Genomic DNA, 17,301 nt, shown 5'->3' on the forward strand with positions numbered 1-17,301 from the left:
CGATCGATAGTGAACAGCAAAAAAGTAGACAGACAGCCACCTCCTTTGCCTAGCTCAACTCGAATGGAGTTGAATGTGAATTGAATAAGTGGTGGAACGGGTAGCAAAGCTTTTGGTGCAGTGGAGAGCTTTTAAAGCTTTTCAGAAGGAGTTAGTACATTTTATAGCACAGCGAGCTTGTGGAAACATGTCGGACAAAGCTTTGGGGTGAGTTAGCACAAGCTTACGTACCATTTTAAGGGAGCAGTCTACTTACATTTTTGCTTGGGATAAAAATAAAAATTAAATATTTCTCTAAGTGTTTTTCAAGTTCAATAGCAAAAGAATTTCTTACAAAAGGATCTAAAAGATATTATACTTTTACTAATAAAATATCTACCTTAGCCAATGTACCCGATGCCATTTCTTATAGATAAAAAATACACATAAACCTAATTTGTAGAATAAAAATTAATCATTGTACGCTGTAAGCGCTTCAAGTGTTTGCAATGTAAATATACTAAATTTTTGAACCATTGAATACTTTCGATTCATATTCCTTAGCGTGTTAAAAAAAGGGAAAATTATAAAAAATGCCTCAGTATTGATGAAATATTAAGTCGTACTTATGACAGCCAAACTAGTTTTTGAGCTGAAATAGTTGTTGAGAATTGAGTTTATGTGCTTCGCTTTACACTTCTTTAATATGTATCTTTATTTTTCGTTCAGGTTGTGCTTTGATTCACAGTCAAAACATAACAAACATTTCTCTCCTTAAGCCGCCGACTCATTGAAATGCCTCCATCAATAACTTCTACAATGTAACACTAATTCAAACAAACGAGCCTTGCGACTTATCCTTCAGAAAACACAGCACTCCAATGCGGTGTCACATAATCCGTTATTTCAACCCAATTCAAAAGCCAGCTCAATTGGGAAGCAAACGTTACACAACCGCAAACCGTCCCGATCAGGTAGTTGCACACCGGGCATCCCGGTCCGGTTTTATTGTTGTTCATCTTCGGGAAAACAATCATCACACGAGCACACCAACACTCAACGCCGTAGGGTCTGATATAAGAAAAGTGGCCCGGCCAACGGTCCAGCGCGTGTGCCTCCCTCAACCAGCAGCAGCAGGGGGAAAACTCTCACTCTCATTAATCATAAACAAATAAACTGTGGCTGGCGCCAATCCTAAGCGCAGCCTCTTGACAGCAACGAGAGCCATCACACACGTATGTGGGCTACGTCAGTCGTTGCTGAGGCGACACGTAGAAGGCGTACGTGCTCTGAGGCAAAACATAATGCGCAAAATGGAGAGTGGAGCAGAAAGTAGGACCACGAGTGGAGCAAAAGCAAACTAATAGCACCCGCCCGCAATACCGCCGTGTGCGCAGGTAAGCGCAGCAGCCTGCACAGCGCCGAATTCAAGTTCAACATAATTTTCCTCACTTTCAGCTTCATTCGCGCACGCTTATTGCATCAATCGTGAAGGCTTCAGCCACTTTTGCTTTCCATCGTGGCTCCCGCTCGTTGAGGCAGGCTTCAACACCGCTCAGAAGTAGGTCAGTCGTTGGTGTGCACCGGCCCCTACCCTCCCACTCGAAGATCACTGTAGACGGGCAGCAGCAAACGGTAGCACACCGCATCAGCCACGCGTCCGACGGGCGATTGTTTCCGCGAATTAAATTAACCTGGCCCATTGACTGCCCAGTGGCGATGCAGGTTTTTTTCTTCGTTTGAGCAAAATATGCAAAGCATTTGCTTAAAAGGTAGGTTCGAATTGGAAAGGATTATTATTTAGTCAAGCCCTTGTAAGCAGTACATTTAATGGGAGAGGACTTTTTAGAGTTTGTATACCATAAGCAACTTTATTAGAAAATTACTTCTTGGTCCAAAAAATCGTTTAGACACCTTTTTATTCTTTTCTTTTTCAATGTATTTAACTTCCTGCTAGTTTGTTTAAGTCATTCTCAGACACACTTACTTTATTTCATAGAATATTCAAATTTACATCAAGTCGTTTTTTAGTTTCTAATAAAAAATTAACACAAAACAAAGAAATTAAAAACAACAATTTTTATCAAACATATATTTCAATGAAAAGAGGAGCTACTTAAGAAACTAATAAAACATATACACAATTTGTTTTAAAAATCACACAAATACACACAGCACTATAGTTTGACTATATCTTTGAATAACTTCCTGATAATAAAAATCAACATCTGCAATGCAACATTTATCCTGGTTTCTCTTGAGTATAGCTTTATTGAAAGAAAATAATTTTTCACTCATGTATTTGATATTGAAACGAAGATTTCCATAGCTTGGGGTTATTTTTTGTATCTCATGTTTTCCTGTGCAAGTTTGGAAGATTTTCATGAAATTTATTCTATCATTTTAAGGGAAAGAAAAGTTTTATGTTGATTTAAAAATATTATTAAAAGTAAGCGTGTTATTCGACGTATCCTTTTAATATTTTGCCAATTGTTTCAAATTATTCTGATTTTCCATCACCAATAAATCAATCAAAATACAAACCCATCTGATAGGGCTCGATGTAATCCGTTTTTTCCCACCCAATAATCATTCCTTTTCAGCTAAGTAGGTCTCACACATTTCATCAACAAAAACCTCCAAAACTAATAAGCATGCTACCGTAATACGCAACACCGCACGCATGCACGCACGCATTGCCACCAAATTGATCAGCGATTGAGATGGAACTCTCAATTTCATTCGCCCTACGCAACGCTACGTCCCTATCCCTACCCAAATGGCTAGAAATCAATTTGAGGAAATTTTTAATTGTATGCTCGAGAAAATTAACCACCACCATTATCGTGCGCCAATCGCTCCAGCTAAACAGTTATTAAAGTGTCATCTGTTTTGGATTGTGGAAAATCAGTCCCAAAAAAAACACGCATACACCGCCCACTGGGACACAGCGGCGTGCCCGGCGGCGGTCAGCACATTCATAACGAAATAAACCGATCAATCAGCCCACAAACCGATGCAGCAATTAAGGCCTTTTTTACGATTGATCCATAACACGGAACAGCCCTTGCTTGCCCAATGCGGGCCCAAACGACCGCGGCTGCTGCTCTTTCTGCATGGGGCAATCGTAGTAGGCCACCGCTTTACGGCGAAAATCACGAAACCGTTTCCCGAGTGTCACACGTCCGTGCATACGCGTTTGTGATGGTTGTATGTGTGCATCTAAGAGTGCAGCATTCGTTTCTACCCTGCACAACAGTCTCAGCAGGAAAGGATGGTTTTGGTGGAAAAAATAATGCATAGAAAACCACACGACCACATACACACACATCTAAGAGTGTCTGTGTCCCGACTCATAATAAAAACCCTCCAATATTGCCACCCTAGTGGCCTAGTGGCCCCCAAACAAGAGCATAAAACATCTGTTGCAGCTTTTTTCTGCCACTCTTCTGCCACACCGGAGCCCTCTGCAGCTAATCCAAAGGGAGTGAATCATATGTTTAACGATTTTTTTTTCTTCTCTTCGCTGCCACTGTTACCTTTGTCATGTTACGCTAATCGAGCATCGAGCTACGACGCAAATGCTGCGCTTGTGCGCCTGAACTCATTTCGATAAGTACCCGTATTTACGTGGAGATACCTACCCCCATCCGCCCGATGGAATGCTCACATGCTCGTGCTCTTAGCACGAGCATTGCTTCACGAGATTGGCCGGCAAAGTTTGGTCAATTTTCCTATCTCCCTTCCCGCGGCCGTTGGGTGCGCTGCGGTACAAATTCTCGCCGCTGTCGATGACAAAGTGGACCCAGGGCAAGGGATAATTTTTGAAGCGCAAACAATGTTAACCATTGCAAACATAATCGAACACAGGTGTTGGAATGGCAGTATTGCGAGAGTTTCTCGGGAGGTTTTTTTTCCCTTCTTTCGTTTTATCGGCCGAATAAACACAGCACACGAGCGCAACGAGTGAAATATCTTGCGCGAAGCGATTGAAGCGATCGGTGTTATCGTAACGCTTGCCGATAACGCTTGTTCATGCAAATCATCTCTGTTGATGTAATGTACCTAAAATTTCTTCATATGGGAGAGTAGGTAAAGGGTTTTTCTTTTTGAGTACACCGAGCATTCGAAGTGTTTTCACTGAGAAATCCTGGTCACGGCACCAGTCAATCTGAAATGACACGATTTAGATGATAAGCTTCAAACTGATCAATTTTAGAATACACCACTCCATGTTAAAATGCGTTTACTTATGTTTCATTTAGTTATTTTATGTTCGATGCTACAATAAATCTCTTCTTCAAACAAATGTTTTCCAGTCTACCAACAGCACACACGCGACACCAATAAATCAACCACCCATCATCACCTTGAAGCCACTCCATGCCACATACCATAGCCTAGGTGACAAAGTTTTTCCTTCTCTTCGCTTTTCTAGCCGTTTGCCTTGAAAACTGAAACATTGAAAATTGGTGCTGCTGCTCGTGGTACGACACCCAACTTTCATCATGAGAGTCTATGTCTAGCGAAAAAAAAGAGCGTTTCAGACAGTGAAGTGTGGATTTCAATTTTTTGTTGTAGGCCGTCGATGATCGATCGAATCAAAACGAAATGAGAAGAGAAAGGCTGACCGTGGTGAGGTTGGACTTGAAAGCATAACAGCGTATGGAGTACATGCGTAGAACGTGAGCAAAAGGATTGCATAATGGCGGAGCTAGAATAACGCGAGATGGTTGATTGATCAGGTCGTAATTACTGTCGATCGATTCTTTTACACCTAACTGATCCAATTTAATTTTTGATCCAATTTTCCCTAACCTTGCTATTAGACATGGACACTTTGTTGAAGGTGAAAATGAATTTCAATTTATTGTTTTGTAGTTTTTCATAACATATGTTCAATGTATAAAATAACCGACATTATACAACCTATTAAAGCTAAATAAAATAATTGAACTGTCAAACCTTTGACAGTTGGAAGTTGCCTAACAAACTCACATATTTCAACCGAACCATTTCGATACCGCACCGTAAAACGTCTCAATCTTGCACGGCTAGAGCCAAACAAAAACTGCACCTGTTCGCCTACAACGGATGGGAAAGCGGTGGTTTACGAGCTATGGACAGGTTTCGGATCTCCGCGGGCCATAACTAACGTTGCGTTGACGGACGCATTTCCGGGCGCAGCGTTGGGCACAGCGGGTTGATAATTATTATTTTTTGTCCCCCATTTTATTGACCCCAACGGCTAAAACGGGACAGATAAAGATCTTTTTCTATCATGCCTAATACAACCGAAAACCAATCCCAATAATGCTTTAATCAATTTATGCAACTGGCCGATTGAGTTCATCATGGAAGCTGACCGTTTACTTATGCAATGCCGGAATACATCAATCAGAAGACATATTTATGGCCAGTCGGAGATCAATAAAACGATTGATAATTTTAATCCCCCCCATCATTACTCATGCATCGCGTGCATCATAACGAATCGATAAAGATCACCGTTGATTTGGGACAGTGATAAGATGAGGTGTGAAACAGCCAACAACTTCCCTTTTTCGTTTGGAAGTTTCTGAAGCTTTTAAACAACTCCATCGAACTGGAACATCAAATCTAAAATGGACACTAATTAAAGCAATTTATTACCTTCAAAACCCTTAACCCTTCTATTACCTCAGGCAATCGTGGTCAAGATCACTGCATACCATTTCCTATGTTACGTACCGCATCAATGTCCGTCTGTCAGCTTAGCTGTAACATTCCTGTCCTGCCCGAGTGACACACAAATCAAATGCACGCAACGCGCGTAAACGCTCCTAGTTCAGAATGTCGCTCAATTAAATGCTCCGGTCACCGGTACTAATTAACCCTTCACATGCCTCAATGCATCGGAAAACTGCTGTGCACGACTGCGAACGCATGCATGTAGATACACGCGCGTGCACGTTGCATATCTGGTGTTGTTTATGCATTTTTGCAAGCTCATTTTTGGCAATCTGTTTTTATGGGCTAGATTTTTTTTTGCGGTGTGAATTCACTCAGCGTATGCTAATGCTTGCAACACGGACACTGCACAGCTGCGTAGAGCAATTCAAAACAACTACCCCTGAACCGTGCCCTCACACACGCGCACACTGCACGTGTCGTAATGCCGCAGTTCCCGCGGTTAACGTTGTTCGGAAGCGAACAAAAACAACCTGAGCTTTTCGGACTCGTGCTCTGATCCGTACACTAATGGGGTAGGTTAATTAGCCCGCTGGTCGTAGTTACGGTTTCGTTCGATTTTTCCTCCGTCAACAAAAGCCTCCTTTTCGGAGCACTTTGAGCCGGTTCGTGCGACACAGGTTACCTTTACCACCCGCACACTTGAAGATCGTTATTCCACACCCAACGCATGCGTGAAGTGCTTTTCACCATCGACAACCACCCTACTTCCATCGCCGCACTGGAAGTGGAAAAAATTAATCTCAATGTCTTCACGCAGCGTACCGAATGTGCCCGACTGACACAGTGACGTAGTTCTTCATGGTTTTCAGTTTCCTTTTTTTTGGTGTTGTTGTTCGTTCGTTGTTTGTCTCTCTGAACTCCACGAGTTCACTGGAAAAGTGTTGGAAAATGGCGCCACCCGTCGAAGACATCCATTGTGCACACTCGCTGCCCAGGGTATGGGGGCACACTTTTAGAGGTGTTGTTAACTTTTATGGCCACCAACGAGGGGGAGGTTTCTTTACCCATGAGCCATGGTGCGAGAACCTCGTGCGATACCACCCATTTGCCACTGCAACTTCACAACGCCTTCGTGTTTCAATTAATTGCCGCTGATGTCCGTTTTGAAGTTCTTTGAACCGAAGCGCGATGTAGTAGGCCTGGCGGCGGAGGACACACCCGGCGTGGGGTGGTGGATGTGTCCTCGAGAATCAATGGCGCACGGTGCACTAGCTGCGGTGTTGCTGCTGCAGTGCGTTTAGAGGTGTTTTCATTCGAAACTTCTTGCGGAGGGTATGGATGGGAAAAAAGTGCTTCAGCCGTTATAAAACCGTACGGTCGGGCACAGAACACCATCAGACGAGCAGTTTAGTGTGCAAAGGTACAGACCTAGCAGTTCCGGAGCAGCAGTAGCAGTTACAGCAGTTCCTCAGTGCAGAAAGTGAAACTCGTTGAGCCAGTGTTATAATACAATGTTGCGAGTGAGTTTTCTGCGTGACTTGGTGCAAGATATGAGCTAGTTCTAGATTACTGTGGAAGTTTTTGTAATGTTGAGCCTAAAGTTCTTAATAATTGGATTAACAATATAATATCTGTGCTAGTGAACTTAAACATGATCAAAATAGACCCGAAAAGTGCACACATAACATTAAGTGCTTCTAGCTAAACATTTAGTTTCTATTCTTGAGTCCTTTACATCATCCAGATTCCCAAAAGAACCCAAGTTCTAACTCCTATCTGTTACTTCAATTTATTCCAAACGATAGTTTGTGTCCGCTATTGCCATCCTGGCAGCGACGGCTGTCCAGTCGGCTCCAGTAGAACCAGCCCAGTACGCTTTCGTGACGAAGCACCATCACGTCCCGGAGCAGCATCATCACGTGCTGGAGCATGTGCATCATGCGCCAGAACCGCAGCTGGCCGTGCACTATCCGGTTGAGCTGCTGCAGGATCATCACCACGAGCCGCAGCTCGTGCTGAGCAACGATAAGTACATCGGTGAGGCACACGAGTACCATCATCATGAAGCTCCGGCCACCAGCTACAGCGAGGGCAACGACTATAGCTCCCTGTACGGTGGCAAGCACGGTTCTCATCTCTATGATAACTACCAGTATGGCCAGTACGAATCGGGTTACGCCAAGAAGTACGACGAGTACAACGCGTACCCGAAGTACAGCTTCGAGTACGGTGTCGATGATCCGCACACCGGCGACCACAAGAAGCAGTGGGAATTCCGTGATGGTGATGTTGTCAAGGGTATGTACTTAGAATGGGCTCCGATTCTTCAGGTTATGTTGTGCATTCGTTCTAATCCCGCACATCCTTCTCCTTGTCCCATAGGTGGATACATGCTGAAGGAAGCCGACGGTACGACCCGTGTCGTCGAGTACACGTCGGATGACCACAACGGATTCAACGCGGTCGTGAAGAAGTTCGGCCACGCCACCCATCCCGAGCCGGTTAAGCAGCACAACGCCTACGGCTACATTGGCAACTACGCGGGAGCGTACGCCACCGGAGATTACTACGGCAAGGGTGCCACCAGCTACGCCAAGGTTTGGAAGCAGCACTAAAACCGCACCCCGATCAACTGTTCACCTCCGTCACTCCGTCGCCGGCAGATGTTGCGGTGTCGATACTGCTCACGGCTGACTGGGAGTTAAACCCACTTGAGATCAACTAGACGCGATTCTGTAGGAAAAGATTATTTATTATCGTTACTGCAAACACTGTTGCGAAAAGCCACGCGAACCGAACCGGCTCTGGGTGGCTGATTGCAAACTGCCTCGTGCTCTTTTTATAATAAACCTATCTGTGATTGAAGTTAATGATCCGTCGAACGTTGATACACAATTAAATATCACAACAATCGTTTATAAAGGTTAACGTCCAGGTCGCTATCGACTAATCATTATTTATTGATGAAGTAATTTTGGGCAGCGGTTCAGAACTCTAATTCAAAACAGGTCTAGACACTTGCACTGTTACTTCCTTTTTTTCACCCAAAATGAACTAAAAAACGATACACATGCGTTTTTGAGGCACCTTATTTTATTTTACCAAGCATAAAAAATCAGTCACTTACCCTAGTGATTAGAATAAAAGTAGCTTAAGACCGCAACATACGCCACGATCGGACATACTAATCCGAGATCATTGGCTCAATCAAACATGACTTCTAGCCTAGAGACCAATTCAATGGGATTATTTGTCAGATTCATCGAAAATCATACTGAGCTATCGGCTTCTTCTATTTGGCGTAACGTTCTACGCCAAAATGACGGCCTATACAGGTATTAGAGACTTAATTATTTACCTCATAACCGAATAGTCAATCCTTACTGAACGGTGCATGCCGGGCATATTATGGAGTCGTTCGAGTTGACGACTGTACCACGGGGCCGCCCCTGTATACTAAGTCTGACTAAATTTCTTAAGCTTCAATAAATAAAAGCACTTATTGAATCCCTAAAGTCAAATAATAGAATTTGAACGGTTCACTACCCGGCAATGTCAGCACGACATACTGCTGCCCATGCCCAAGTCACCAAACGAAAAGTAAAATAATCACAGCTCCTTGAAATCAACAGATTGATTAACATCAGACAGCATTCATAAGACGACTACAATGAATATTATTCCTTCCTTGGTAAAGCACCTGAAATGATGTGTTATCTCTCGCTTTCCTCTCATTACATATCACTGCTATCAATGGCGGACTAACACGAGTGGAGGCTCCTTGCGTATACACAAATGTAAGCCTTTCTAAAGTGATGGGCGAGAAATTGTTTGAGGAATTTTAAACCAGAGAAGGACTGAGAACACATTTACCTGTGTGCGGAGGTTGGTTTGTTTTTCTCCTAAGAATTGCTCCTAAGGAATACAAACTTGATTTTTAGAGTCATGTTAACAGACATCGCAAAATAGTACCATCAGATGCGTTTATACATTTTTAGACAAAATGCTTTTGCATTTCGCTAATTAACACTTTATTTACCTCTTTGTAGAGACACAAATAATTACTATAGCAATTTTTTAATAAATTATAAATTCTAGTAATTTTGCTTTACCGCACATCAATGACTTCCTGAACTGTCTGGTGACAATCATTACATCGAAACTCATCTAATTTTTTTTTTCATTAATGGACCGATCACACCTATCTTCGGCTCTTGTTGTACTTCATTTAACTCATTAGTTTGTTCGACACGTTTCTTCTGTTTTGATCTTCCTTTATTCAACTGTGGAAGATTATAAAAACTAGATAAATAAGTTAAATAATACACAAGATAATTAATAGTTTAATCATAGTTAAGAGTAAAATAATACACCGGTATACATTAAATGTCTATTATGTTCCTATTCTAAAGAGAAGACTCATTTTGTACAATTCTTTGACAGTATGAACAGTTTGAATGTTTAACAATAGTATTATTAAATAAAGAGCATGCCGAATGATTTTATTAATCATTCTCTTCTTCTTAAATTTTCTGTGGTAGCATGTTTTTATTCAGCAAATAAACTACTTCTTCTTCTTCTCTTTGCTCAACAACCGTTGTCGGTCAAGGCCTGCCTGTACCACTCTTCTTGTGGGCTTGGCTTTCAGTGACTTATAGATCCCCCCATAGCAGGATAGCCAGTCCTACATATGGCGGCACGGTCCATTTGGGGCTTGAACCTATGACGAGCTTGATGTTAAGTTATACGAGTTGACGACTGTACTACGATACCGGCCCAAACAAGACCGGCGAAATAAATTAGTATCAATCTAAATAACATGTTCGTTTGTCACGAGAAATTCTAATCATGAACAGAAGCACTCACGTGCTGATATTATAAAAAAAATTCTGGTTATCATATTATACATAGAATTGGCGTGGTGTCCCTGAGCTATTGTTAAAAACTGCAATGCAAGTACATCATACATGAAAAACAACAACAAACAGAGGAAAGTTGAGAAAGGATTGGCATTAATCATTACACAACAAGCAGATGAAAAGCGAAGCACGATAATAACTCATGCACGCAAATAGATCTGAAAGTGGATCATTGGAGCATTGAATCATTTTGATGCTCAAGTTCAGGCGGCAGCGCTATGTTTACACACATTCGACCATTGCAGTGGGAGTAATGAGATGATCATATGAATGTATTTGAAAATAAAGACGAACAAAATGTGCATCAACAGTACAATGGTATAAATATTCGCGATTCGAAACAAAGCAATCATCAGTTCATCAAGAGCTATCACAACGAGCACAAGTGCACAACACAAGCAAATAAGGAAAACAACACATCAAAATGTTCAAAGTATAACACTATAACCAGTAATACACTTAATTTCTCTAGGGAATTCTTCTAACCACATTTGGTCTATTTTCAGATCCTCGCCCTCATTGCCTGTCTGGCTATCGTCGCCTCGGCCCAGTACCATGGAGTGCCCGAGCACAAGGATTACCACGATCATCCCAAGTACAAGTTCGAGTATGGCGTGAAGGATCCCCACACCGGTGACCACAAGACCCAGTGGGAAGTGCGCGATGGCGATGTCGTCAAGGGACAGTACACGCTGCACGAGGCCGACGGTACCGAGCGCGTGGTTGACTACAAGTCGGACGGTCACAACGGATTCGAGGCTGATGTCAAGAAGGTCGGACATGCCCACCACCCGAGCCATCCGGTCCATGCTCCAGTGCATGCTCCAGTCCATCATGCCCCAACTCACGCCCCAGTGCATGTGCCGGAGCATCATGTCCACCACGGATACTCGGGTGCCAGCTACGTCAACGTCGATAAGCACTACTAAGTGATTACCACCGGAACGCAAACGAACCAAACCAAAATGTGATTTAATAAACAAAAAGCAACAGTTGCAGTATGAACATGCAAACCACAATTGTTAATTTGACTTGAGCATTATTGTTTTGTTTGGATTGTTGTCCCTTGAATCCTTCCGATCCATTGCCCAATCATCATCCAAAGTTTCAAATCTTTTCTTCTTTGTCGTCGCACCATGGTCTTTCCTCTAATATGCACCTTCTCGTCCTACCCTTTCCATTTGCCCTCTATTACTGGTTTCATACGTCGCACAGCAAAAGGACGTAGATATCTTCTTATACGTGGTATGCGAATTTTGTACTCCACTTTCCACTTCTTTAATTGTTACCTCTCATTATATTCCATTCGTTCCTGTCTATTAAACTGTTGATAATATGAAATTAGGAAAGACTTACGTTATTGTTGTCAAAAGATTTGAGTTACTTGGGTCCCTTATTTGATTAATTATTTACATTCAAGATATGTGGACAGTCTCGTGTTTGCCAATACATTATCCCAAGCTTGCAGGTTAACGCCTCTATAAAACTTTCACTTTTGAAAATGGACCTGAGTCTGCCAGAGTATACATAACTATGTAATATATGGAGATATCACTTGCTTCGAAATGCTTGAAACAATTAAATAAAAAAAAAATCTTTACTCAATCATTTTTTAAACATTTATTTTCTTGGTGACGTCTATCATTAATTGGTTTATGAAAACCCGATGGTGTTTCCTGTTAATAAATTGTATTTTTTACATTTAGTATGGTACTTACAGAATTAAATCTGCTCACTTGCTTTTAGCTCATTTGTACCCATTACTTGTATCACTGTCGAAAGCAGCGATTTATTAGTTGATTTGATGATGTATAATTCAAATTGATTCATTTGGTGAGTCAGCATCGATATATTTCCTTACTGTAATGATAATTGACTAGAACTGGCGAATAACGAACTTCGTTTTGAAGCGGTGAATACGATGTCAGAGTCTTTGGTAAATTTGATTGAAGAACGCTTAGGATCGTTGTCTTATGAAACTATCATTTTTTTTTGTAAAGCAATTTTCTAACGCTTGCTGAGACCACTTTGATATCATTTCAGGTATAATTTGCTTGTATTTTCTCTTAGTTTTATCATACCATGTCTATAGAAGAAGGAATGCACAGCTAAATCGACATCTAAAACCATCTGCTTTAAGATACTAGTTTTATTTTAAAGCTTTTTTTTATTTTAAACAAAGATATATTCAAACAAAATTATTCATTTTCAAACGATTTAAGCCATATAACATACAATTGATTCAAAATGCAATTGTTTTTCATTTTCCTTGTTCTCCCCGTTTGTTTGAAAGTTGCGAAAAACCAAAATAATTGCAGATGGTATGTGTAATTCGAAGAAATGCATTGAAGAGAACGAGCATCAAAGAAAAAAGTCCCTGAGAGTGAGGTATAAAGCATCATCTCAGCTACTGAATATTCATCAGTTCATCTTCAGATTTCTTCTTGTAAACACATCTCAACTACCTCAAACCATTCATAATGTTCAAGGTACGAATCTACCGATCCTTTGGTAGCTTAACGAGCTCAACTCAGCATATTTGGTCCTTTTTCAGATCCTTGCCCTTATTGCCTGTCTGGCTATCGTCGCCTCGGCCCAGTACCATGGAGTGCCCGAGCACAAGGATTACCACGATCATCCCAAGTACAAGTTCGAGTATGGCGTGAAGGATCCCCACACCGGTGACCACAAGACCCAGTGGGAAGTGCGCGATGGCGATGTCGTCAAGGGACAGTACACGCTGCACGAGGCCGACGGTACCGAGCGCGTGGTTGACTACAAGTCGGACGGTCACAACGGATTCGAGGCTGATGTCAAGAAAGTCGGACACGCCCACCACCCGAGCCATCCGGTCCATGCTCCAGTGCATGCTCCAGTCCATCATGCCCCAACTCACGCCCCAGTGCATGTGCCGGAGCATCATGTCCACCACGGATACTCGGGTGCCAGCTACGTCAACGTCGATAAGCACTACTAAGTGATTTCCACCGGAACGCAAACGAACCAAACCAAAATGTGATTTAATAAACAAAAAGCAACAGTTGCAGTATGAACATGCAAACCACAATTGTTAATTTGACTTGAGCATTATTGTTTTGTATGGATTGTTGTCCCTTGAATCCTTCCGATCCATTGCCCAATCATCATCCAAAGTTTCAAATCTTTTCTTCTTTGTCGTCGCACCATGGTCTTTCCTCTAATATGCACCTTCTCGTCCTACCCTTTCCATTTGCCCTCTATTACTGGTTTCATACGTCGCACAGCAAAAGGACGTAGATATCTTCTTATACGTGGTATGCGAATTTTGTACTCCACTTTCCACTTCTTTAATTGTTACCTCTCATTATATTCCATTCGTTCCTGTCTATTAAACTGTTGATAATATGAAATTAGGAAAGACTTACGTTATTGTTGTCAAAAGATTTGAGTTACTTGGGTCCCTTATTTGATTAATTATTTACATTCAAGATATGTGGACAGTCTCGTGTTTGCCAATACATTATCCCAAGCTTGCAGGTTAACGCCTCTATAAAACTTTCACTTTTGAAAATGGACCTGAGTCTGCCAGAGTATACATAACTATGTAATATATGGATATATCACTTGCTTCGAAATGCTTGAAACATTTAAATTAAAAAAAATCTTTACTCAATCATTTTTTAAACATTTATTTTCTTGGTGACGTCTATCATTAATTGGTTTATGAAAACCCGATGGTGTTTCCTGTTAATAAATTGTATTTTTTACATTTAGTATGGTACTTACAGGATTAAATCTGCTCACTTGCTTTTAGCTCATTTGTACCCATTATTTGTATCACTGTCGAAAGCAGCGATTTATTGGTTGATTTGATGATGTATAATTCAAATTGATTCATTTGGCGAGTCAGCATCGATATATTTCCTTACTGTAATGATAATTGACTAGAACTGGCGAATAACGAACTTCGTTTTGAAGCGGTGAATACGATGTCAGAGTCTTTGGTAAATTTGATTGAAGAACGCCTAGGATCGTTGACTTATGAAACTATCATTTTTTTTGTAAAGCAATTTTCTAACGCTTGCTGAGACCACTTTGATATCATTTCAGGTATAATTTGCTTGTATTTTCTCTTAGTTTTATCATACCATGTCTATAGAAGAAGGAATGCACAGCTAAATCGACATCTAAAACCATCTGCTTTAAGATACTAGTTTTATTTTAAAGCTTTTTTTTTATTTTAAACAAAGATATATTCAAACAAAATTATTCATTTTCAAACGATTTAAGCCATATAACATACAATTGATTCAAAATGCAATTGTTTTTCATTTTCCTTGTTCTCCCCGTTTGTTTGAAAGTTGCGAAAAACCAAAATAATTGCAGATGGTATGTGTAATTCGAAGAAATGCATTGAAGAGAACGAGCATCAAAGAAAAAAGTCCCTGAGAGTGAAGTATAAAGCATCATCTCAGCTACTGAATATTCATCAGTTCATCTTCAGATTTCTTCTTGTAAACACATCTCAACTACCTCAAACCATTCATAATGTTCAAGGTACGAATCTACCGATCCTTTGGTAGCTTAACGAGCTCAACTCAGCATATTTGGTCCTTTTTCAGATCCTTGCCCTTATTGCCTGTCTGGCTATCGTCGCCTCGGCCCAGTACCATGGAGTGCCCGAGCACAAGGATTACCACGATCATCCCAAGTACAAGTTCGAGTATGGCGTGAAGGATCCCCACACCGGTGACCACAAGACCCAGTGGGAAGTGCGCGATGGCGATGTCGTCAAGGGACAGTACACGCTGCACGAGGCCGACGGTACCGAGCGCGTGGTTGACTACAAGTCGGACGGTCACAACGGATTCGAGGCTGATGTCAAGAAGGTCGGACACGCCCACCACCCGAGCCATCCGGTCCATGCTCCAGTGCATGCTCCAGTCCATCATGCCCCAGCTCACGCCCCAGTGCATGTGCCGGATCATCATGTCCACCACGGATACTCGGGTGCCAGCTACGTTAACGTCGATAAGCACTATTGAGTTATCGCGTAATCGGTAGAACGCAATTCAATCAATTGTGATAGAACGAAAATAAAGTATGAAACTAAAAATCGTTGCTTATTTCATTGTTTACTTATGCCACACCATTTCAATGCTTTACTTTTTGTTGTTATTTTGATTAATTCATCAATCCAGCCAGTATACAAATGATGGTTGTTTGTAAATTATTCAACCAGAAAAGACTATTCCTTTGAAAAATGATATAAATTAAATTCTTCTTCTTCTTTTGGCAAAACAACCGATGCCGGTCAAGGTCTGCCTGAACCACCCATTAGTGAAGTGGGCTTGGCTTTCAGTGACTTTTTGTTACCGTAGCAGGATAGTCAGTCCTAAGTGTGGGGTCACGATCTCTACGTGGCTTGAACCCATGACGGGCATGTTGTTAAGTCGTTCGAGTTGACGACTGTACCACCAGACCGGTCCAAATTGCTCTTCTCAAGCTCAAGTTAAATTGCTTTTCTATTGTATAATCTCTATGATCTCTCTATCTATCGCTATTTTATGATACCTTGAATGTGAATGTGAGAATGATTTTGAAAAATTGCCATGTTCAATAAATTCAAAAGTCGGTTGAGGTTTCAAACTGAAAAAGTATTTATTTTAAATTGAACTCTTTTAGTTGCAAGTAAACATCAAATATTTTAAAACAAATCAACGAAATAAAACAGAAATTTGTAATCTATGTTCCAAAAGACGTACCAAGTTGCCTGTTTAGCATAACAGAGAAGATTTTTAATTAACAGCAGCTTATTTTTTTGGGTAGCGGTTGCTTAGACTCTGCTTTTAGTGTTTGATTTGCCACAGGAGTTATAACAGTGACATTTGCTAACATTGATATGATTTGCTTATTTTCCATTGTTTTTGTTGTGACGTCCGGAAGAATAGTTGTGGTGTTAATAGAAGGAACTTCTTTCACAAATCTGTAAGTGATGAAAACATTCATACTGTCTTATTTTTACGACGTAACTTTTACCAGTGTTTTGACTCTTACTCAACAACACCTGCAGTGATATTTGTTTCGTTGAGAGTGTTGGGTTGTTTGACACTATTGTCCTCAAGCTCTTCCCAGTGAATCTTGTGGCCACTGGTGGGGAAATCTTTGGTGCCATATTCGTACTCGTATTTTGAATGATCGGTGTGTTCCATTGATTCATAATCCTCGTAATCGCCCGCTAAGGCGATGGTGGCTAAACAAAAAATCAGAAGAAGATCCTTGTATGCAAAACAAAATCTAGATATAGTTTTTCATGTCACTTAAACTTCTTTCAGAAAACATATACCTTGAACATTATGATATCTTGACGCAAGCTGTCCTCACGTTATGATACAGAACAATAAACTGTTGTGTGATACCAAGTCGGAAGCTTTTATATACCAACAAGCCATGGTCACTTCATTTCATTTTCTAATGATTTGCTGCTTTAATACGTCACTGACACTAAGGTCTTCTTTGTTGCTGTGCTATGAACGATCATACACGCTGGAACAACAAATTGATTGTAGAACATCATTAGAATTTATTTTGCGCATTATTCTTCAGTATCGAAACATAATTTACAGACCATTGAGTGAAAACAAACCAATTCTTTCATTTTCTCTACAAAATTTGCTGTGTGTGTTGTAATTATAAAAAAAAGCAAATGCAGCTGCAATGAGAAATTGGAGAAAATGCCTTGAAGAGAAAA

The 17,301-nt window shown here is 41.0% G+C and overlaps 3 protein-coding genes and 1 long non-coding RNA gene across 4 annotated transcripts; 3 read left to right on the top strand and 1 right to left on the bottom strand.

Annotated features, from left to right (window-relative positions):
• The first annotated feature begins 7,026 nt into the window (after positions 1 to 7,026).
• Positions 7,027 to 8,522, top strand: LOC1270229 (uncharacterized). The gene is made up of 3 exons (XM_308908.4): positions 7,027 to 7,172; positions 7,458 to 7,950; positions 8,035 to 8,522. The coding sequence occupies exons 1-3, from the start codon at positions 7,164 to 7,166 to the stop codon at positions 8,265 to 8,267; spliced, it is 735 nt and encodes a 244-aa protein (XP_308908.3). The 5' UTR covers positions 7,027 to 7,163; the 3' UTR covers positions 8,268 to 8,522.
• A 2,369-nt stretch (positions 8,523 to 10,891) lies between these two features.
• On the top strand, positions 10,892 to 11,590 carry LOC4576733 (cuticle protein 7). Its single transcript, XM_001237147.3, has 2 exons — positions 10,892 to 11,004; positions 11,078 to 11,590. Exons 1-2 carry the CDS (start codon positions 10,996 to 10,998, stop codon positions 11,498 to 11,500), a joined length of 432 nt encoding a protein of 143 aa, XP_001237148.2. The 5' UTR covers positions 10,892 to 10,995; the 3' UTR covers positions 11,501 to 11,590.
• A 1,374-nt stretch (positions 11,591 to 12,964) lies between these two features.
• Positions 12,965 to 15,644, top strand: LOC4576766 (cuticle protein 19). The gene is made up of 4 exons (XM_061643253.1): positions 12,965 to 13,060; positions 13,126 to 13,434; positions 15,173 to 15,226; positions 15,275 to 15,644. Exons 1-4 carry the CDS (start codon positions 13,052 to 13,054, stop codon positions 15,593 to 15,595), a joined length of 693 nt encoding a protein of 230 aa, XP_061499237.1. The 5' UTR covers positions 12,965 to 13,051; the 3' UTR covers positions 15,596 to 15,644.
• A 548-nt stretch (positions 15,645 to 16,192) lies between these two features.
• LOC133391229 (uncharacterized) lies at positions 16,193 to 16,957 on the bottom strand. Its single transcript, XR_009764697.1, has 3 exons — positions 16,897 to 16,957; positions 16,608 to 16,828; positions 16,193 to 16,536 (listed from the first exon to the last, which is right to left on the bottom strand). It is a non-coding gene; the product is annotated as an uncharacterized LOC133391229 (long non-coding RNA).
• Between the last annotated feature and the right edge of the window lie 344 nt (positions 16,958 to 17,301).

This window comes from Anopheles gambiae, chromosome 2 (genome assembly GCF_943734735.2).
Source record: "Anopheles gambiae chromosome 2, idAnoGambNW_F1_1, whole genome shotgun sequence".
In the NCBI taxonomy this organism is placed as follows: domain Eukaryota; kingdom Metazoa; phylum Arthropoda; class Insecta; order Diptera; family Culicidae; genus Anopheles; species Anopheles gambiae.

What these genes read in the sequence shown, in the direction of transcription:
- LOC1270229 (XM_308908.4), top strand. An exon ending in TGATGGTGATGTTGTCAAGG is followed by an intron (nt 7,951 to 8,034) that starts GTATGTACTTAG and finishes CTTGTCCCATAG; the next exon opens with GTGGATACATGCTGAAGGAA.
- LOC4576766 (XM_061643253.1), top strand. An exon ending in GCCATCCGGTCCATGCTCCA is followed by an intron (nt 13,435 to 15,172) that starts GTGCATGCTCCA and finishes GTCCTTTTTCAG; the next exon opens with ATCCTTGCCCTTATTGCCTG. An exon ending in CCTCGGCCCAGTACCATGGA is followed by an intron (nt 15,227 to 15,274) that starts GTGCCCGAGCAC and finishes TACAAGTTCGAG; the next exon opens with TATGGCGTGAAGGATCCCCA.